Source organism: Triticum dicoccoides, chromosome 5A (genome assembly GCF_002162155.2).
Source record: "Triticum dicoccoides isolate Atlit2015 ecotype Zavitan chromosome 5A, WEW_v2.0, whole genome shotgun sequence".
Classification (NCBI taxonomy): domain Eukaryota; kingdom Viridiplantae; phylum Streptophyta; class Magnoliopsida; order Poales; family Poaceae; genus Triticum; species Triticum dicoccoides.
The window spans coordinates 425,847,325-425,869,173 of NC_041388.1; the positions used below are offsets into that span (position 1 = coordinate 425,847,325).

A 21,849-nucleotide genomic window follows, 5' to 3' on the forward strand; every position below is an offset into this window, starting at 1 on the left:
TCCTCTGAGTGTTGGTCCGAACTGAGCTGCCTGCGGGGCCACCTCGGGGAAACTTGAGGGTTGGTTTTACTCGTAGCTAGTCTCATCTGAGTGTGCCCTGAGAACGAGATATGTGCAGCTCCTATCGGGATTTGTCGGCACATTCAGGTGGTGTGGCTGGTCTTGTTTTACCATTGTCGAAATGTCTTGTAACCGGGATTCCGAGTCTGATCGGGTCTTCCCGCTAGAAGGAATATCCTTCACTGACCGTGAGAGCTTGTGATGGGCTAAGTTGGGACACCCCTGCAGGGTTTTTGAACTTTCGAAAGCCATGCCCGTGGTTATGGGCAGATGGGAATTTGTTAATGTCCGGTTGTAGAAAACCTGAAGTTGACCTTAATTAAAACACATCAATCGCGTGTGTAACTGTGATGGTCTCTTCTCGGCGGAGTCCGGGAAGTGAACACGGTGTTGGAGTTATGCTTGACGTAGGTTGTGCTAGGATCACTTCTTGATCATAGTTTCTCGACCATGCTTTGCCTTCTCTTCTCACTCTCATTTGCGTATGTTAGCCACCATATATGCTAGTCGCTTGCTGTAGCTCCACCTCATACCTTTTACCTTACCCATAAGCTTAAATAGTCTTGATCATGAGGGTGTGAGATTGCTGAGTCCCCGTGACTCACAGATACTTCAAAAACCAGTTTGCAGGTGCCGATGATACCGTATAGGTGACGCAACCAAGCTCAGGGAGGAGCTCGATGAAGATCTTGTCCTTTGTGTTGTTCCGTTTCCAATTGATCAGTAGTGGAGCCCAGTCGGGACGATCGGGGATCTGTGTAGCATTTGGGGTAGTCTTCTTTTATTTTGGCTCCGTAGTCGGGCCCTGATTGTATTTGGATGATGTAATGCTTTATTCCTGTATTTGTGTGAAGTGGCGATTGTAAGCCAACTATGTATCTTTTCCCTTATTGTATTACATGGGTTGTTTGCGAAGATTACCTCACTTGCGACATTGCTTTCAATGCGGTTATGACTCTAAGTCGTGCTTCGACACGTGGGAGATATAGCCGCATCGAGGGCGTTACAGAGGTCTTGAAGCATGAGGAAGCGCTAATGTTGGAGTCCACAGAGCGCAACCTCGAGCTTGAGCGGTTGGAGACAAGGGAGCGTCAGGTTGCTCAGGCGGAAGATGCCGTCAGTGCACGCGAGGCCAGGATCCAGGAGGAAGTGGACCGTCAGGCGGAGGAGGCTCGCCTGACCTTGCCAAGAGGTACGAGCTTGCCGAAGCTGAGGGCAGGACCACCGCCCTTAGGTCGAGGTTGACTAAGGCGGAGCAGCGCCAGGCCGCTGCATCTGCTTTGATCTCCGTGCAGGTTGAGTTGGCCTCCGCCCATGCTGAATTGCTTCCGCTTCAGCAGTGAGTTACTGTCGCCGAGTCCCTCGCGCAGCAGAGTAGGAAGGAGGCGATCCACCGACAGACGTTGCAGCACAAACATGCCCCCATGCTCCATGACCTCAGGGTGAGGGCCAACCAGGCGCTGGGCATCATCTGCGATGAATACGCCCCTCATCCTCATGCAGAAGACTATATCGGCCACCTTCGCTTCTTCACCGACGTCGTGACGCGCCTGGAGGACAGGGCTGAGAGGGCTCGCGAGCTCATCGACGAAAAGAGCCGCGGCCTCCTCGGGCGCGCGTTTTCCCGCGTCTTCAGCCATCTTCAGAATGCCGACCCCAACTTAGACTTCGACGCCGCCATCACCCCAGTGCCCAGGGCTATTCGGGGCAACCTGGCGCGCTAGGTGGATGATAACGTGGATGCTCTGGTCAGAGCTTTCGCTTTCGATGATGATGTTGTGGTGGTCGCGACGGATGAAGGTGACGTGGTCGATGAGGGTGCGGACGACGCCGGCGACGACGGCGGTAGCGTGTCCGGGAGCGATTCGGGAGATGTTGCGAGCGACATGTCCGATTGAGCCCACGCTCCTTGTTCTGAATCTGCGCACAAAAAGCTTGGGCATGGCCCCCGACGATGTGAGTGTATTTTGGAGAGGGGGAGCCCCTCATGTAATCAGACTATTGTTTTATTCCCTGAGCCAGACTTAAGGCGTGTTTTAGCGAGTTCTCAAGTTCCTCCGCGAGCTCGCCATAGTAACTTACCTTAGTCTAGGCGAGCCCCAGACTGGCCTTGTAGTTGTCGATGTGTAGTCCTCCTGAGGGGAGTCCTCCGCGGACTTGCGAGGTTTCGGGCTTCTGCGGAGCCCGCCGATCCGCCTGAGAGGGCCTTGCGAGAGACGAGGGTTAGATTACGGTGAGATGCATGCGCATACCACGCTCAACCCCCGCTCGGGAGGCACTCATGAGGAAGGGGCAGCAGGTGCCGGTCTCGAAACAAGCCACAGAGCCGGTAAACTCAAGAAATCAACACGAACGAGAAGAGATGCCCCCCATGCTTTGCCAATGAAAATACGACTGCGAGTTCAAATCCAAAAGGCGGCGAATCAAGCTACAGAAAAAAGGGGTTGAAAGCAAATGGCCGCGTCCGGCACCTACCTAGTCTTCTTGTCTTCTCACCAGCATGGAGCCTAGTGCTTTTGCTGGCCGTGAGCTTATCCATTGGGGGACAGTGTCGACGGCGATGAGCATGGTGCTTCCATTAGGACATGGGCGGGAGCCCTCGAGGCCTGAGGGCGGCTCTCCGGAGACTCCGAGGCGTGTACAACCCCACTCATTATTACGTGAGAGTGTCACGGGCGGAGACCTTCATAGGCGCGAGCCTTGCTTCATATCGCCAGACGAGGGCCTCGCCTTGCGCCGCCCTCGACCACCATTGGGGCTTCCGGAAACCAAGACGAGGCCAAGGGGCAAAGGGGACGCCATTGGCGCCCTCGGCAACCATGGGCCCTCTGCCGGGGGAGGGCTCGCCGATGCCTCCCCGGCAGAGGACCTACCTCTGGGTGACGCCTTGCCCCGCGCGACACGGGGGAGGGCCTTGCTCCAGACCCCTTCCGTGCAGCCCCAGTGCGTCGCCCCTGCCTGGAGTGGGGCTGCAATGCTGGGGTCGCCGCCCGCCACTGCGGCTCGGTCCACCTACGCCCCATGATTAGCATAAGCCTGCTCCTAAGATATCAGTGGTACCCTGGGGTGGTTGCCGTCGGCTGGGTCGGCGAGGCTCCTGGGTGGCTTATAGAAGGCCTCGGCCTCCAGCATCTCTTCTTCCCAGCCGGCTCATGGAATGTGCAGGGGTCGTCCTAAGCTGCCTTGCCGGAACCTCCGCTGAGGCACCCTGTGCCCCACGCCGCCGAGCCCGGCGCGCCTTTCTGGTGGTTGTGGGGCGGCGCCCGACTGGGACCGTGAGGAGCAACGCCCGCACCTACACCACCCGGGGAGGCAAAGGCATGGCCGGATGTCCGGTACCGCCGGTTGTGCTAACGCTGGCGAGCCCCCTGGTGCACCTGGGAGCACGTGGGCGTAACGAGGCCCGTCATGTGACCTGACCACAACTTGAGATGTAAGTAGGGAGCGAAAAGGCGGCGTACCCCTGGCTGCAGCATCCAACAGCTCGGCGACGCGTTGCGCGGACGCTCTCCATCAACCGGCACCGCAGCAGCTCCCGCGCCACCACGAGCACGACTCGCATGTTCGCCTGTTCCCGTCGGGTGTGTGGCGTGTTGCTGCCGCGTAGCTTGCGGCGGCCCGCGCATGTCGTGGCGTGAGGGCGGTGGACGTCGATCCGCGCTGCCCGCGCCTGCGGGTGTTGGGCGGTGTGTGAGCCGCTTGGAGCGCGGAGTTGAGGTCTTCTGGAGCGGATGGAGGTGCTTGAGCTGGCCGGGCCGCCCAGCGGTCGTCCTCGGTCCTCGTATCGTCAGACATTGAAGGCGTGGGGCGACAGCAGGTCGGTCAATGGGAAAGAAAACCTCGGCGCACCCCTACCTGGCGCGCCAAATGTCGAATTAGGGTTCCGGCAAACCCTCGAGGTTCAAACACTGGTGTGCGCACGAAGATCTCTCTACCCCTAGCTCACGCTCTCGCAATGATCTCAAAGTCTAGCTCGCCGAACCCAAGGAACAAGGGACACAAGAGTTTATACTGGTTCGGACCATCGTTGCGGTGTAATACCCTACTCCAGTGTGATGTGGTGGATTGCCTTGTAGCCTGGGGATGGACAAGTACAAGGGAAGAACAACCTCCTGAAGAGAGGTGTTCTTGAGCTCGATGAGCTTGTGTGGTTCGGGATGATCTGAATGATCCATCCCCGGAGAGATCTCTCATTCGGTGGTGGCTAGCCCTATTTATAGAGGCCCGGGTCCTCTCCTCAAATATTAGGCGGGAAGGGATCCCACAACGGCCAATTCGAAGGGGGACAACGAGTACAAGTTATCCTGACAAAAGGTGGTCTTCGCCTGCCAAAGGCTCTGGTGGTGACGCCGGCGTGGGCTCCATGGTGACCTCTGTCTTGCCGTCCTGCTGGTCTTGGTCTCGTTGCATCGATATGGAAACATTTACCTGACGCCTCGGGACTCCTCGCCTGCGCCTGTCTCTTTAGCACCAAAGAGGAAACTGGCACTCTGCGCCCGCTGGCGCCCGCCTGACCTTGGTCGTCATGGCTCACGTCACGGAAACCTCGCGAGGTGCCCCTCGCCTTGATCTCTCCGCTCCTCGCGAGTCTTGTGTCGTCCGCCTCGCGAGGCTTGGCGCCTCACAAGGGTCTTGAGTTTTGGTTGATGAAGATGGGCCATACCAGGCCGCTGGTGGAGCCACGCCTTGGGCCACAGGCAGGCAAGTCTGGGTAACCCCGTTCTCAGAACACCGACAACAGGTGGTGGCGCTGTCCATGTGCAGGAGGTGCAACGAGTGAAAAAATTCCCACCCCAGGCCAAAGTTCTCGCCGGCAGCCTCCGAGGAGGCAAAAAAATGCCTCTTGAAAGGCTCAACGACTGAAGATACTCTAAAACCCTACCTATCTACTAACCGACCGAGGCATCAAAAACTGCTCCTTTTAGGCTCGGGCCTACTTTTCCGTTTTTTCGCTCGGGCCGGGCCAGGCTCGAGCGTAGACTTTGCCCGTCGGGGTTGAGCCTGGCCCGAACCTGGCCTGAGGAATGCCCAGGTTTAGCCACGGCAGTACTGCGCGCCTCGCCGGTCGCCGGCCGGAGTCCGGCTGCACCACCGCGAGCAGAAACAGAGCGCCGCCGCTCATGGGAACCGGAAGTCTCGTGTCGCCGCGCCGGAGTCCGGCTGCGCCAGTGCGTGCACAAACAGGACTCGTGTACGGCAGTACGACCGCGCCCCCCACGTGCGGTCCGACGGAAAAACACACGGCCACCAGAACGCCACGTAAGACGCGCCATTAGCATAAAGCCCCCCCAAAATTACCAGCCCCGGTGCAAAACTCTTCGCGCGGAGGGAAACCGACCTTTTTCCAGGGGGCAAATCGGAAAAGTCTACTTCCTAAATTTCCCGATCCCCTTGAACCCTACCTGCCGCCCCGCCCCCCGTCGCCCGCCCCAAATCCTCATCCGATTCCACGCCGCAAAACCTCCCCGAATCTGCCTCCGGCGCCCCCAGGCACGCCTCCGCCCGGCCCCGGGCTGCTCCGTATACCCTCGGATCCGTTGGCGCTCGGTCCCGCCGCGCCGTCCGGATCTGGGGGAGGAACTCGGCTGATTCCTAGGGTTCCTCCGTCTCGGCGCGCCAGCCGGGTCCATGAATCCCATGGGGTACCGCCCCTATGATAGCAGCGGTGAGTCGCCTCGAATCTACGTGCTTTTTTGGCCGGGTGAGCTTGGCCGGGCGGAAAAGCCCAATTATTTCGCGCAGCTTGTTGGATTCCTGGAGGAAACTGGCATAAGTTATACGAAATAGTACCTAATTACGTGAATAGACACAAAGTATAAATTTTTACTCTTGCTTTCTAGCAAAGCTGAGCCCATAGATAACTGAAAATCTGTTGAATTTATCGAACAACGTGTACATTTGCACGGCCCTGAAGAGACAGGAGCATAAAGTAGTTCCTTTTACCAAACCCTTGGTACTACAGACTCAGATTAGTTGATAACTAAAAATCTATTCTTCCCTGCGCTGTTGTGAGCTTCTCGAACCTCTTGCCCAATTGTGAATTCGTCATAGTTGCCGTGGCAGTCGCCTGACCCTGTATTGCACAAATTGTTAACAGCATCTTTTATGACCTCTGAGGTGCTTTTGCGTTATGATGACTTGCAGTCAAATTGTGCATTTGATTATTGATCCCTTGCCCTGAATCAACATGTTGTTTTGACTTTGACCCCGTAAACTTGGCCGGGCAGAAAAAATCCATTCTTTTGCATGGCTTGTTAGATTCCTGGAGGAAAATATCTGGAGGAGATTGGCATACGTTTATTGCCAAATAATTGGAATATGCACCAAGTATATATTGTGCCTCTTGCTTTCTAGCAAAGCTGAGCCGATAGATAACTGAAATTTGTTAAATTTATAGAACAATGTGTACATTTGCATGGCCCTGGAGAAGTAGTGCCTTTTGCCTAGCCCTTGGTACTGCAGATTGATTAGTTGATAAATAGAAATCCAGTCATCCCTGAGCAATTGTGAGCTTCTCGAACCTCTTGCCAAATTGTGAATTCTTCATGATTGGCTTGTCATTCGGTTGACCCTGCACTCCACAAATTATAAACATCATTTTTTATGACCTTTTATGAGGTGCTTTTGTGTCATGAGTACTTGCAGGCTTGCAGCCAAATTGTGCATTTGAATATGCTGCAGTACTGATTCCTCGCTCTTGCTTGCAGGGACGGACGATGATCTCCCCTCGTCACAAAATAGAGGACTAAGAGGACGATCTTTCAGTGGGAATGGGAGAGCATCAGCTGGACCGTTTCCTTATGCAAGGCCACACAATGATTTGGAGAGCCAAGTACATCTGGTTGAGCAAGAGGCGTACACTGGTGTTCTTAGGGCATTCAAAGTTCAATCTGATGCATTGTCTTGGGTGATTATCTGCACACTGAAATTAATGGCTACATTTTCAGTAACCACTGGTTGTGCTGTTGCTGATTTCAGCTGAAAATTAATTAATACTCATGCTTTTGTGCAGGAAAAAGAAAGTCTGATTTCTGAACTCAGGAAGGAACTGAGAGTTTCTGATGAGGAACACAGGGAGCTATTAAACAAGGTTAATGAAGATGGGGCCATCCGTGGAATGAGGTCTTTGCATACAGGACCCATTTTTCCGTAACATGTTATACTTAATCGTCATATTTACCTAATCATTTACTTATCTTAATTTTTCAATAGGGAGCTGAGACAGGGAGGTGGGACCCCGAGTGGGCTGCATCGTGGCAGCAGAGTTCTTCACGATGGAGAACCTGGGCCAACTGCTAAAAGGCAACGACCATCTCATTTAATGCCTTCGCATTCTTCAGGCCTCCAGTCCCCTGTTATGTCTTCACATTCTGTCCCCTCTTCGTCAAAGTGGGGACCATCTTCAGCATCAAGGGGGAAAAGAGCAAAGTCGGTATGTTTGGAATGCTGTACGCCATGTTCTTCTGAATTCGGGTCAATTTTATGGCAATCTGTTGATGCATGTACAGACTACGCCACTGGCATTACCATCCATGGATCCGACCTCATTGATTAGCCGGAAAGTTTTTACAAGATGGCCAGATGATAACAACTTCTATGAGGCCACTATAACCCGTTACAATCCTGCTACGGTTTGTTCCAACTTTACCTATTTTTCTCCTTGATGCAGATATGCATCTGTATTAAGTAATTTTACCTACTCTCCTGATCCTTTTCAGGGCGAACATGCTCTTGTCTATGACATGGGCAAAACAACTGAGTCATGGGAGTCTGTCAGGCTTTGTGATGTAAGCATCGTTCAAGCCTTTGATGCTATTGTTCTTTATCTTTCTTTTCTTACTCCTTGCTCCTGATTTGTACACTAATTATGTATTTTCTTTAAGAATTTGATCCATTTTTTTTTCATGTTTTCAACCCTTTGCTATGAATTATCCACCCTTTTTTATATGCTACACGTGCCATAATGTGCTGACTTACTCCAGTAGTGAAGCAGAGGCTGATTGCTCATGTGCCCAATACCATATACTCCCTCCGTTCGGAAATAAGTGTTTGAAACTTTGAACTAAAACATCGCACTTATTTCCGAACTGAGGGAATATAAATTAGTGGGGAAATGATTTGCAGTTGCTGCTGATTTGTTTTCACAATTACGTCGAGAGTGGTATCATGGCTTAAAATTTCCCAATATGAATACCTTTAGTATCCATAGGGGCCGATATTCGGCACTCTAGAGTTAATCTAGTTGACCATTAGTTTAGTCTACATGGAGACTTATGCTTTGTTTTTTCACCGGACTATGGAGATTTGTTTAATCAGTTGTCCACTCTGGCATGGAATAATTTTTTACTTGCTTATTTGCTCAGAATGTATGATCGCCACCTTTTAACTATATAATTAACCAATAGGAGGTGAACAATTCTTTCACAGATGAGACCTGAAGATATAAGATGGGAACGTGATGATCAAGGCATCTCAAATCGAGATGGTTGGGGCCCTTCTGGTCCATTGTTGAACAGGAACCAAAGCAACAATGGTAGAGGGAGACTATCTCAGAATGAGCATCCAAATAAATATGGTCCACCTCAAAATGGCATCAACAGGAATATTGGTGAAATTGACGTGCCTAACACTCAGAGTGTCGTGATTGAGGTAAATTTATATTGAAGGATCGGACATCACAGGGTAGTCAGATACTGTTTGTTGCTCACAACTTTATTTTCTCGATGCAGGTCGAGAGGGTATTGTCAAATCCAAGTATGCATGAAATTGAAAAGGCAAAGAAACTGCTAACAGTGAGTTGACTTGTCTATCTTGAGGTCGTTCCCTGTCGAAAGCAGTGTATGATGGGGAAAGGCTTGCTTGTAATTCCTTAAGTCTATTATTTGAGAACCGTAAGGCGAAGTAATTGTCCTTGCAGGACCAGGAGCAGTCATTACTTGATGCAATTGCCAGTCTTGATGATGCATCAGATAGCGAAAGTGGTAAGTTATTTGCCAATGCTACCTTGAAAAAGCACTGTAAAAGTAATAATATCATTAATGGACAAATTACATTATCTGTATTTCTTTAGAGGTATTCTGGACAATTTCCATGCATTAACTAATGATTACTCGCAGCAATCAGGAATTTATATTTCCATGGATGATACACAAATCAGTTACATTACTACTTTACCTATTTCACTAACCAGTCTTCATATAACAGAGGATAAGGCCATGGAAGCCCGAATGGGTTCTGGTGGTGATCACACGGGTAGGAACGGCATTGCCTGTTAGTTGATATGAGAAGTATGTTGGAAGATTGCCACCTTCCTGGATCATCACTGGACAAAGAAGCCATGTGATGGAAAACTGGACTACCAAAAGAAGGTGGATTTGGCAGTTGCTGCTCCATGAGATGAGTTTATTTGCCTGCTCAAAATTCGGACCTGGCAAGGATGAATCCAGATGGAACGAAAAAGCTTTAATGGCGCCTTTCCTCTCTGATGGACTACAAGTGACTAATTTTCTAGAAATTGTTGTTAACATAAATCAGCTGAAGATTCTTTGTGTTCGGTGCCGACAGCTGATTAACCTTGGCCGAAATCTCCGTTTTTCTTTGCCTCTCCTATGCGCACTGAGTTTTGCAGTGGGCATACTGGCTGTACTGTAGTGTACTCCCTCCGGTCCTTTTTACTCTGCACATTGGATTTGCCGAAAGTCAAACTTAGCTAAGTTTGACCAAATTTATATTAGAAATTATTAGCATCTATAATATCTAATAAATATAATATGAAAATATATTCCGAGATGAATCTAATGATATTGGTGTTGTTATGTAAATGTGAATAATTTTTTATATAAACTTGGTCAAAGTTGGATGAGATTGACTTCAGATAAACCTAATATGCAGAGTAAAAAGGACCGGAGGTAGTACAAAATAATGTATTTTTCCCCATAACAGTTCTGTATTTTGGAATAATTAGTAATCAGTAAACTGAAGGTCCTTGAGAAAAACATTCTCTGTATTTCTTACCGGGACGATAACTCTGAAAAGAAATGTTCTCCCTATCTTTTCTTTTGAAACTGGTGTAACGAGGCGAGCACTTGCCCGATAACAAAACACGCCAACAGGCCACTTGACAGCTCGTTTACGTGTATCCCTCGCAAAAAAAACATAGTTCAAATCTGGACAATTTAACAGTACTTGTAAAGATTATATGTGCTACAGAACATGTAAGCGGGGATAGCTCAGTTGGGAGAGCGTCAGACTGAAGATCTGAAGGTCGCGTGTTCGATCCACGCTCACCGCATATTACTTTTTTAAAAAAAATTATGTTCATCACGGATACATCGTTCAATTAAACAAGCTGTCGTTCTTCCAAACGGCTAAACTCGTGACTAAATTTATATTTACAGCTATAAAATTTATTTCTCTTTCTCTATTGAGGAATTTCTCACGTGGCTTGTCACTGCCATGCAAACAAGCAATGGAATTCTGTGAGCACAACAACGTACAGGAGAGGTTTTGACTCGGTGGTCAACTTAATTGCGTGTAGTCTTTGAAAGGAGCGCAACCCTAGGGTGTTTCATAATCTGGCGCAACGTTCAATCATTGCGTTTGTGGTGCAAAACATTAAACGAATTGCGTAATTGGAAGGGTGCGGGTGCAGGGTGTCTTAGCTCTTTTGTCAGAGTAGTCTTCTTATTTTCGGTGTGGTGTGTACCTGTAACAATGTTTATAGTGCGGATATGTTCTCTTGTAATTCATAACTTCTATATAGTATGTACTTTACATATTCTCAAAAATAATGATTTTGTGAGCGCTTCACAACATGAGCGGCGTGCTCAAGCAACATAGTACAAATCTGGCGCAAGAATGTTAGAGTTTGAGTTGAACGGTTGAATCCATCGAGACGCGCACTTACATGAAGCAAAGTAGGTGGGCCAATTCTTATGACTGGAAACCGCAAGAAACTCATGCACGCAATTATGATGCCTACACCACACTTGTTCATTAGTTGGTTGTTGCAGAGACGAGAGGACGAGGAGCACAAGTCAGAGAGTGTCGAGTATCATGGTTATTTAGGAACGTAGGATAGCATATAATTTATTCTACACTGCCTTGTACTCTAAATGGTCATGTAATCCTATATATCGAAGATAATTTTTCCTGAGCATCAAAATGGATCCTAACCTCCCAAATGTCATCATACAAACTACAAATCAAAGACAGTTTCAAGTAATTAGTAGGCCTAATCCACAATCTATCTTAACAGAACACAAAAGAATGAACAGTTAACCCTAATCCACAATTTGAATGAACAGTTAGGCCTAATCCACAATTTGAGTTGACACGCAAGGAAGAACAATGATGCCTACCCCTAATCCCCATTTGGAGTTAACAGAAAAAGGAAAAAAGTAAACCTAACCCCAATCCCCATTTTCAGTTAGCAGAGAAGGAGGAAAGGATAACTTACATCACACTTCCGATCCATGCGTCCAATGATGGCTAGTGCTAGGGTTCACCACCCAAATCTGTGCCATCCGCACCCGATGCTCCATGGACAACGCCGACTCCAAAAAATCATCAGCGTCGCTGGAGTAGCCGCCACCGTTGTCGATTCCTCCTGTCGCGGCGCTACCTAAGCTGGGAAGGTCTCCACCGATGTTGCTACCCTCGCCGCTCGCGCCACCTACCGGAGTCGCCGACGCCATTAGCGCAGAGCAGCCGAGCAGGAGAGGTAGGGTTCGAGGGGAGAGGTAGGGGGCGACTGACCGAACTGGTTCGAACGAGCCAGGTTAAGAGCGACCGAGGCGGACTCGTCCGAGTCAACACACGGGCACGCGCGGATTGGCCATCGTGGCACCTGACGGGAGGGCCCCATTGGTCAGTTTCAGCGTCAATACCTATTCATACGGCGTTTAGATCGTCATGTCGCCGCACGCCCTGTTCTTGGTACTAACGTGTAAAGATTACATAAAGTGGTACCAATCCGCACGCACTGCCCCAATTGTGGCACCTCCATGCAATTACCTCGGTTATATGAAAAAAAATCATGACTTGCAAAAGAGCAAAATGGGCTTAGCTTCATTTTATTTCTTTTCATAGTTGACCGAGCCGCCGCTGAATAGCATAACCCATTATTAAATTTTTGTTTTGCAATAGAAGGCAGCGATTCCCTGATGCTAGACTGCCAGTCATACGCGCAGAAACGCCTCGCTGAAATCCGGCATCGACGTGTTCAGTACTGTTTGAAATTGGCATGTCCCGCCTTGTCTTTATTCTTCTGTCATGGACTGGAAGATGAGGTGGGCCGTGGTGGATATGTGGCTGGTTTGCAGGCCGACAAAAGGGGATCGGCCAACCTGAGAAAAGGCATCGACGATGAACTGACTGTAGGATAGCTACTTTCCCCTTCTCCTCTGCTCTTCCTCCTCGAGTTCCCTGTTGATTTTGTACCCCTTTTACATCCAAAGTTTGATCTGAATCCTCTGTGCGTGGCGCCAGCGGCAAGGATCGTAACATCTTGGTCATCTTATCCGTTCCCAGCCAGCAGCTAGCAATCCTTGGTCATTTCATCCTCCGGATATCTCCACTGCTGCCCTATTCCCTCGGTATGTTGCTTGCTTGCTGCTCCACGCCCTGCTTCAGTTGGCTGTCTCGTACGGCCGTTCCGCTCTCGATCTGCTGTATTTCTCCGGCTCTCTTTGCGTCTTGATTTCTGTGGGTGACCAGGCTGATGGGACGGCCTTTCATTTAATAATAGAAGTGGGGAATAGTACAAATTGTTTGCAGCCATTGCTAGCACCGGTCTCGTTGATCTGAATATAGCTTTGTAATTTTGTATTTCTGGCAGTGAACTTTTAGATGTGTTTTGCGGTTTCTGAGTGTCGACAGGGACCCAAAACGACCAGAACTACGACACAAGCTATGAACTCCCTAATGCGTGCAACAAGAAGCGACCCCCTCTAGCTACAGCCTTTTGACCTCCCTCAAATGCAATAGGCTTCATGGCATAATCTGCACGCGTGGCCTGCGGTCCAACAATAGACAGTGGTAGCAATGTGGTTTTGGCTACTTCTTTCTTAGTAGCTTTTAGGCTTTTTTTTTTGGTATTTTTGGTTCTTTCTGGCTTTGTCGGTTTACCCTTGTAAATGTTTTCTCCATCTTTGTGTGTGTACTTCTAATGGGAAACGACACGCATTTCGCCTCATGTTCGAAAGAAAAACAAATTGCCTAAAAAAAGGGCAGCTCCAAAAGGAAGCTATTACTGTAGCTCTTTCTGAAGTATAAAGAGAGATTTTCTTTGCAAGGGGGAATATAGGGACATCAATTGAAGTTGAAGCTCTGTATATGTTTAAAAGATGTAATGATGGGGTTCTAGCAGCTAGTTGGTCATGTGTTAAAACTATATTCCGGACCGATGTATGGTTAAATAGATATTTGCATCAGCTGGATGACCTATAACCATTATATGTACCAGCAGAAATGGAGAATAATCTACCAGTCAACATTCGTGAGTATCAAGAACTGGCCAAAAAAGCACTGTCAAAGATGCACTATGATTACATCAACGGAGGAGCGGAGGATGAACACACATTGAGGGACAATATCGCAGCATATGGAAGAATTTTGTACTTTCCTATAGACTTGAATCTTATAGGTAAAATCTTCATTGACCTGAAGAGTTTAGACTTGAAGACTTTCTTGGTGTGTATTCTGCAGGTTACGACCTCGGGTTCTTGTAGATGTCAGCAACATAGACATGTCGACAAGCTTGTTGGGATATAACATGCCCTCTCCCATAATTGTTGCACCAACGGGGTCACACAAAGTAGCAACCCCAGAAGGTCCCAAAATTCTAAAGTTATTTCAGAATGTTAAAATGTGGCATCTAAGCTCTGGTGATATCCCTACATCTCAATGCTTATTTCAGGGGAGGTGGCTACAGCAAAAGCTGCAGCATCATGTAATAGCCTAATGGTTGGTGACATCTGATAACAGGATCTTTCGCTCGACTTTTATTTCTTCTGTGGATTTCTATACATGTTTGTATTTTTCAAGTACAGGTGCTATCCTTCTCATCCAATTGCAGAATCGAGGAGGTTGCTTCCAGTTGTAATGCGATTCGTTTTTATCAGCTATTTGTATGACATCTAGGCCTCAAGCTCCAGAAATAATTCTTTTCATGATAATGTCATTCTAATTTTATTTTTTACAACATCATAGGTGTTTAAGAAGAGAGATGTTTCATCAACATTGGTACGGCGGGCCGAGAGTAATGGATTCAAGGCAATTGTTTTGACAGTTGACACTCCTGTGTTCGGTCGACGTGAAGCTGATATTAGAAATAAGTACAATTCTATTTTAAAAGTTCTTTGTACAGCATTTTTTTTCTACATATACTAGAAGAATTTGGAGATAAAATTATATTTTTGTTCTAGAACTTTAATGCTGGCATATAGTTAATAGCTCAAATATATGGCTGGTAAATCTGCATTGTTATAGTTTGAACCCACCAAAATAACAATATGGCAATTTCTCTCTTAAAGTGAATCTGGTGGTTCTCTTACTACCATCTTAATAATATGACATAATCGATTCAGTAAGGTTAAATTTTGATAAGCACACAGATGTCTCAATGCCAGAAATTAAACCTAAAAGATATTTATATGGCATTTCAAGATCTTAAACAATCGCTACGGTTCAGACTTCTTATGTTCAATTTGCTGATCCGATTGGTCATGCAGGATGGTTGCTTCTCCGAAGCCAAACCTCGAAGGTTTAATTTCAATAGATGATCTTAATACCGTGAGTAGATTTACTAGAAAATAATTTGTTCGTTCTGGACAAAATGTTCATGCAAGTACAAACTCATATTTCGCATTTCCAGACAGGCGGCTCGCAGATTGAGAAATATGCGCGTGATACGCTGGATCCATCTTTATCATGGAAGGTACTGAAAAATTTGGACCCATATGCAAATTACAGTTGTAGATCCTATATCATGTGCTTCAGTACTTCATAAGACATAACTATATTCAACAGTAGTTTCAAGGACAATTCTGCAACTCTGCATCATCCATAGCCATAGAACATGCTGATATACACGTGGAGACCTACCCGGTATGTCTATATAGGAAGACAGAAACCTTGAACTGCTCCAGTAGTAGGCTGCTGCACTGATGCCCAAAAACAAGGAGCCAATCCTGCAGGAGTATATTAGAAGTTGGAACATGAATTCTGACATTCTGTCTGCGATAATCCTTTTGTGCAGGAAGTGGAGTGGCTGAAATCCATAACCAGCCTGCCGATTCTACTGAAGGGCATTGTCACGGCCGAAGATGGTAAGTCTGTAACCACTGTAAAGCATCTTGACTGGAATTGAGAGAATAAATTTGTGTTAATGTTGCAACTTGTTAATCATCATTTATTTCTCCGTGACACTGAACGCCGTGGGGCACAAACAGCTAGGAAAGCAGTGGAGGCTGGGGTGGCCGGTGTGATCGTGTCCAACCACGGCGGTCGGCAGCTTGACTATGCGCCTGCCACCATATCCGTGCTCGAAGAGGTATACTGAAGCATGCTCATCGGTTTTCCCTTCTTCCATTTTGATCAGCAGGGACAATCGAGTAGATTTTATGTCATATATTCTTAAAAGGGGTGTGCATCAGTCGATGCAAAGGGCGAGCGAGGCGATAAAACTTTCCTTTCCAAAAAGACATTTTAAGGCGGTGCCTCTGTCAGTGAGGCTTCCCTAATGCTGACAGGCATTGCGCCTCGCAACAGGAAGACAAAGGAAGATGCAACCTAAAGTTACAGTATCAATGTGAAGTGTGGTGTCGTTATTTATATGGGCTATGTTGGGATGGGAGTGGGTGAGCTGTTGAGGCCCGTGATACAATCGTTCAAATCTGGTAGCAAATGGATGAACATTATTGGATCCTCTACTCCTCTATTGTTTTTCCTTCTTTCTTGCTCTTTCATGATCCCGAGTTCTCTCCAAGACCTCATTGGATCGTGATCGCTTGGAGTCCAGAACATCACAAGTTGGTACCAGAGCCAGCGTTGATCTGACGCGCTTCATATCCTTGCGATCGTACTAGTAAATTCTTAGGAATGTTGTTGGAGGCCCGAACTAATGTGGAGTTTACGAGAGTATGAGTAACAGAAAGTACATACACACATGCAAGTCCTTGAACATCACAAGTATGAGCAGCAGAAACTAATGACACGCTTTAGAGGCAATTTTAGGCTTTTCTAGCAATCTATCAAGCACCGTAAACATGCAAGTTTACGAGAGTAGGAGCAGCAGAAAGTAAAGACATGCAAGTGAAAGTAACAGGTAGAGTTAGAGATATGCAAACACGGATTGGCTCAAGGAACTAATACCTACTACAAGATTATTAACTATCAAAATCCACCAAGGGGATTAGATGCAGTTTTACATTGCCTTTGTTTTAGTTGTGAAGAAAAATGAAAGTAGGGCCAAGGCGTGTTTATGGAAAATGATAACCTGCTTAGCTATAAGCCATTGAGACATGTGAGCTTCTTTCTGATGAAATGCTAGATGCTATGGTTGCTCAAGAAGCATCAATGGATGAGCTTCAACTTCAGTAAATGCACTGTCAGGAGGTGATCATTCAAAGACCATCACACTTAAAGCTCTCATTAGTAGTCAAGTGGTACCCATTCTTCTTGACTCAGGTAGTTCACATGGTTTATTTGGATTCAGCTTTGTTGCCCAGATTTGTAGTTGAACCATAGTCACTACCGAGCTTTGATAGTAGACAATGGTGTAGTGCTCTCTTGTATACAGAAATCAGGACCTAAGCTACTGAGTCCAAGAGCACACACTCACTTACTCGATGAAGGTGGTGGGCTTAGGAGGCTATTACATGACCTTAGGCATAGACTGTCTGGAGCAGTTGGTGGCTCTGACCTTCCACCAAAAAGGGGAAATGGGTGCAATTTCCTTATAATGGTGTTTTGATCATTCTACATGGAGTGAACAACGAATCTCCTTTTGAAATTCATGTGTTATTCCTGGAACAAGTATTTTGGTGGAGCATACAATAAAAAGATTCTGCAGCCACACATATGGTGGTTCAACCTCTTCTATAGCATTGTGTTGACATTTTCAGGAACCAACTACATTGCCTCCATTGAATGTTCTAGATGATGATATACATCTACTTCCTGGTATCTTTCCTATGAATTCAAGACCATACATGTATTCTCCTTTATAAAAGGATGAAACAGAACGACATGTAGCTTAGATCATTATTGCAAGCATCATTACTCCCACTCTTAGTCCATTTGCTTCACCCGTATTGCCAATTAAAAAGATGGCTCTTAAAGGTTTTGTGTAAATTATAGGAACACTAGTAATCGTGTACGTGCAAATGCACGTATTGATGAGTACACATAACTTTTCAGTTAGATAAAATAGTACAATACTATCAAGCTTTTTGTTCCCTGTTTCTTGCTTCGAAGGTTTTTTCTCGTTACAAGATCCCATCAGATACAAAAGATACTAATAGACAGGCCTTTGGCTGTCAGAGGAATTTACGTAGCTAAAAGTAATATATTGATAGAAACCACTGCGTAGATCATTTTGGCTTATTATAGACTCATTCATACTGTAAGCGTAGTCAATTTATTTCCATTATCATAGACTCATTTTGGTTTATACACTACGATCTAATCACAAATTTAAAACCTGAGAGGCCTTATTGATAGATCATAAGAAGCTCAACCGAAACATGGAAATTGCAAAGTATCATAAAAAACTGTTTTTCAGCAGAAAAAATCTCATATTAATTTAGAAGATTACTCAACATTGTTCAGTTATGGTCATATGTCAATATATATAACCGGTAAGTACAAAAACTCTACCTATTGTTGAATCTTCCTTCAGTAACATCCCTCCAGTGTTTTCAACACAACAATATAAGCTAGAATAAGAGAAAATGGCAATTAGGGAAACTGCAAAAAATAATCACACCGCTACATGATCTTGGAGAGAACAAATGTAAATATACGATTTTTCAAGCATTCCGCTAGCCTCAGTCAATCTATCATTTTTAGGGATTACTAATTGCAACCAGCTTCAAATTACATGCATGTCGTCACGTCACTTAAATCATCTCGAATTATCTGCAAACAAGAAATACAACCAACTGAATCGAGATCGAGAAAGATAAAGGGGGATAGAACCTATGGACTGGAACATTATGATGTGCATCCTATATATGGAGTCTTACATGCACCCAACACATGTTGGCCTGTATAGCGAAATAGATCTAGCACACAAACAAGAGGTTTAATATGATAGACCATGCTACCATGTTGAGAAATCATGCAAAAAAGAAAAGCAGTGAAACCCCCACAAAAAGCATGATGCACAATGAAATTACGACTTGATATCTTTATCCACATCTCTTCAATGGCAGTAAACAAAATAAATCATTTTCTTGAAAACTTTAAGACCAAGAGATAGGATGCTTAATAATTAATATCAGAAAGGAATTAAAGAAGACTAACCTCATGTCATATAGATGCATTCTTTGTGCGAGAAATCATATGGATCAAAATTAACACCACATAGTGAGGAAACTCTCTTGTGAAAATAATACATACTGTTTAATATTAAGATGTCTTCGACAGCAGCAACGGCTCGGGGTTGGTGAGCTATGGCATGGAGCGAATACATGACTCTCCCGGCTATACTTACATGTTCAGGAGCACTCACTGTCAAACAAATATATGTTCAGATTTCATGTCATCAACGCATACATGTAAATTCGAGAAAACAAACTCATGAATTAAATTGATAAAACGATGGTTGATATAAAACGTAGATAATTGCAGTTGTGAGGTAATCAGGAAAAGATGCAAGCAGATCACATACCAGGCCAGTGACTGTAGACAACCTCCCAGGCTTCTTGGCCCAGGCTTTCTTGGCCTATCTTTTTTCCTCACAAGATCGACATTATCACTTCACTGAACAAAGAAATGAGATCACTTATTGATAGTTAAACATGATTTCTTGATCATCAGCTCACTTGCTAGGTAACGGAACAAGCCTGAAAGGTAATCTTGATTAATTCTTAAATGGCACACCATGATGGATGCCGGTGAGCTGCCTAAACTAACGTAAACATTGTTCATCACAAAAATTCAGAAATTTGTCATTCACCAATGGAGCACACACATGCCAGCGATCCAGGCACAGAACCCGCACAAACTGAACACCCACGCAGAGCGCGGATGCACACAACGGAAGACACATGTGAAGAGTGGAAGGGGTCCATACCAGAAAGAACAAAAGCGACACTCGTTCAGCTGGTTGGGGAGGCAGAGGTTGAGGCGAAGGTCCGCCGACGCGTCGAGCCGGAGGTCCTTCAGTCCGCCGTCGCGTCGGGAAACAAGTTAGGGCGGGAAACATGTTGGGGGCGGAGGTCCGACGGTGCCTCAAAGCGGAAGTCTGTCGGCGCGTAGAGAAGGTGGTCGCCAGTCAGGCGACGTGTCGGGAAAGAGGTGGTCGGATGGAGGTCGTCCAGCTCGTGGAGGCGGAGGTCCGCCGGTCCGCCAGCGCGTCAAGTCGTCGAGGCATGGGGCTCTGGCGGGCGGCAAACTGCCGAGGCATCGTGCGAGGTGCGTGGGGAGAGGATAACCGGAGCCAACATTTTTTTCCTTGTCAAAGAGAGAGGTTAAAAGCTAATGGCATGGTGGGTAATTAAAGCATAAACCATGTTTAGTATGTTGGAATGATGTAAACCGTCAGATCGCAAGATTGGATGGATATGATGAATTGGTTCTCCGCCCTTTCATTCTTTTATAGTTGTAGTAGATAAATAAGATCATGGTTAAAAAATAAGTTTTCTCTGGTATTATTAGATGAATTGCTTGACCGTAGTTGGTTTTCTAAACTGGACCTAAGACCTCGGTATCACCTAATAAGAATGGCTCCCCTGGATGAATATAAAACAACTTTTAAGACACACATGGACGGTTCTAGTTCAGGGTGATGCCCTTTTGGGCTTGCCAATGCTCCTTTAACATGAAAGTGCCCAATGAAATCCTATTTGATCATATTAGTTTGTCTTAATTTTTTATGGATGATATATTAGTGTGCAACAAACACATGGAACAACACTTAGAACATCTGCAAACAAGGTTCATGATTTTGGGGAAACACCAATTGTTTGCCAATGGAAGTAAGTGCATGTTTGCTCAACCTAAACTTGGACACTTGAGCCACATTATCTCTGATCACGGTGTGGCAACTGACCCTGAAGACCATAGCAATGCTTCAGTGGCCTGTTCCAAATAACATCACTAAATGAACTTGAAGGAACTCCGCCTCCTATTATAGGGAATTATTTAGAAGTGAACTTGAAGTTACACCTTCGACGTAGTGTGCGTTATTTAGATGGGCCATGTTGGAGCGGGAGTGGACGATCCGTTTTGGCCCGTGGTGCGGTGTTATAACTGGCCATGTTTGGATACTTTAACTTAGTTAGAGGTTAGAGTTAGTTTGTAGCTCATGATTAACCCTGAACTAACTCTAGCCAAAGAGGTGTTTGAATGACAGGGTTAGATTGACAATAAATGCACTAGAAGAACTGACTTCAATTAGCACCTTGGTGGGATAGTTTTTATGGGCGGGTTAAATGCAACTAGCTCAAACTAGCCCTCATGTTTGGATACTTTAGGGCTATTTGAGCCCAAACTAGCTCAAACTAAATCTAACTCATGAATCCAAACAGAGCCAACATGTCAGTTCGAATCCCCCTCATAAAAAAGCATGTCAGTTCAAATGTGGTAAACTTTATGGCTAATGAAAGAATTCTAGGCCTCCTCTTCCCAGTACCCAAATCTCTCCAACTCCCCGTTGTATATTGTGATCTCTCGATCAGAGTCCAGGACATCACGGTGCCGTCGTGTGTGCAGATAGTGAAGGCGGTGGCGGGAGCGGTGCCGGTGCTGGTGGACGGCGGAATCCGGCGGGGGACCGACGTGCTCAAGGCGCTGGCGCTCGGTGCCCGGGCAGTCATGGTACGTACTCCCTCCGTTCCGAATTACTTGTCACAGGTATAGATGTTTCTAAATGTATTTTAGTTCTAGATACATTCATTTCTACGACGAGTAATTTGAAACGGAGGGAGTACCTACGTCCGCACGCATTGTGCATGCAAAACCCAAAAAGGTTTTTTATTCAAGTGTTGTGTGCGTGTGGTTTCAGGTGGGGAGGCCGGTGCTGTACGGGCTGGCGGCGCGGGGCGAGGCCGGGGCGAAGCACGTGATCGAGATGCTGAACAGCGAGCTGGAGCTGGCCATGGCGCTCTGCGGCTGCCGGAGCCTCGCCGAGGTCACCCGGGACCGTGTCCAGACCGAGGGCGACCGGATCAGGTCGCTGCTGTGAGCTATTCCTGCGTGCCGGTGGCAAAGGCGAGTTGTTAACTTGTTATCTGCCAGACGCGCCCTTTGTATTCGTGCTTGAAAAATAAGGAGCTTGATGAATCCCGGGTATGCCATTTCTCATCGGAACCACCTCACATCAGTGGGGACGAACGGCGGAACGACGGAGTGTGAGGTTTTGTAGAACTTTCAAGCATACTCTTTGGTTTTTTAGATGATACGGAGTATATTTTTGTTTGATCCATTGGACGTTTGACCTTACTCTTTACTACTACTCCTTCCGTTCCGAATTACTTGTCACAGGTATGGATGTATCTAGATGTATTTTAGTTTTAGATACATCTATTTCTGCGACGAGTAATTTGGAACGGAGGAAGTAGT

The 21,849-nt window shown here is 46.5% G+C and overlaps 2 protein-coding genes and 1 non-coding gene across 4 annotated transcripts; all 3 read left to right on the plus strand.

Annotated features, from left to right (window-relative positions):
- The first annotated feature begins 5,446 nt into the window (after positions 1-5,446).
- On the plus strand, positions 5,447-9,644 carry LOC119302045 (protein EMSY-LIKE 3-like). The gene is made up of 10 exons (XM_037579063.1): positions 5,447-5,725; positions 6,768-6,967; positions 7,073-7,182; positions 7,273-7,492; positions 7,569-7,691; positions 7,779-7,847; positions 8,488-8,709; positions 8,790-8,852; positions 8,978-9,041; positions 9,265-9,644. The coding sequence occupies exons 1-10, from the start codon at positions 5,689-5,691 to the stop codon at positions 9,333-9,335; spliced, it is 1,179 nt and encodes a 392-aa protein (XP_037434960.1). The 5' UTR covers positions 5,447-5,688; the 3' UTR covers positions 9,336-9,644.
- A 634-nt stretch (positions 9,645-10,278) lies between these two features.
- On the plus strand, positions 10,279-10,351 carry TRNAF-GAA. The gene has a single exon. It is a non-coding gene; the product is annotated as a tRNA-Phe (tRNA).
- Positions 10,352-12,381: 2,030 nt separating this feature from the next.
- On the plus strand, positions 12,382-21,712 carry LOC119302047 (peroxisomal (S)-2-hydroxy-acid oxidase GLO4-like). Of its 2 annotated transcripts, XM_037579065.1 has the most exons (12): positions 12,383-12,656; positions 13,529-13,676; positions 13,768-13,892; positions 13,979-14,025; positions 14,112-14,189; positions 14,272-14,396; positions 14,793-14,853; positions 14,936-14,998; positions 15,320-15,389; positions 15,513-15,613; positions 21,001-21,105; positions 21,293-21,712. In XM_037579065.1, exons 2-12 carry the CDS (start codon positions 13,531-13,533, stop codon positions 21,470-21,472), a joined length of 1,101 nt encoding a protein of 366 aa, XP_037434962.1. In that variant the 5' UTR covers positions 12,383-12,656; positions 13,529-13,530; the 3' UTR covers positions 21,473-21,712. The 2 variants fall into 2 exon arrangements, with proteins under 2 accessions (XP_037434963.1, XP_037434962.1); XM_037579066.1 differs by lacking the exons at positions 21,001-21,105; positions 21,293-21,712 and adding an exon at positions 15,704-16,028 and having other exon boundaries at positions 12,382-12,656.
- The last annotated feature ends 137 nt before the right edge of the window (positions 21,713-21,849 follow it).

Coding starts and splice junctions, on each gene's coding strand:
- LOC119302045 (XM_037579063.1), top strand. CDS start 5,689: ATGAATCCCATGGGGTACCGCCCCTATGATAGCAGCG. Junction 7,183..7,272: donor GGGGCCATCCGTGGAATGAG/GTCTTTGCATAC, acceptor ATTTTTCAATAG/GGAGCTGAGACAGGGAGGTG. Junction 8,710..8,789: donor CTCAGAGTGTCGTGATTGAG/GTAAATTTATAT, acceptor TTCTCGATGCAG/GTCGAGAGGGTATTGTCAAA.
- LOC119302047 (XM_037579065.1), top strand. CDS start 13,531: ATGGAGAATAATCTACCAGTCAACATTCGTGAGTATCAAGAACTGGCC. Junction 14,854..14,935: donor CAATAGATGATCTTAATACC/GTGAGTAGATTT, acceptor TCGCATTTCCAG/ACAGGCGGCTCGCAGATTGA. Junction 21,106..21,292: donor TCGGTGCCCGGGCAGTCATG/GTACGTACTCCC, acceptor GTGTGGTTTCAG/GTGGGGAGGCCGGTGCTGTA.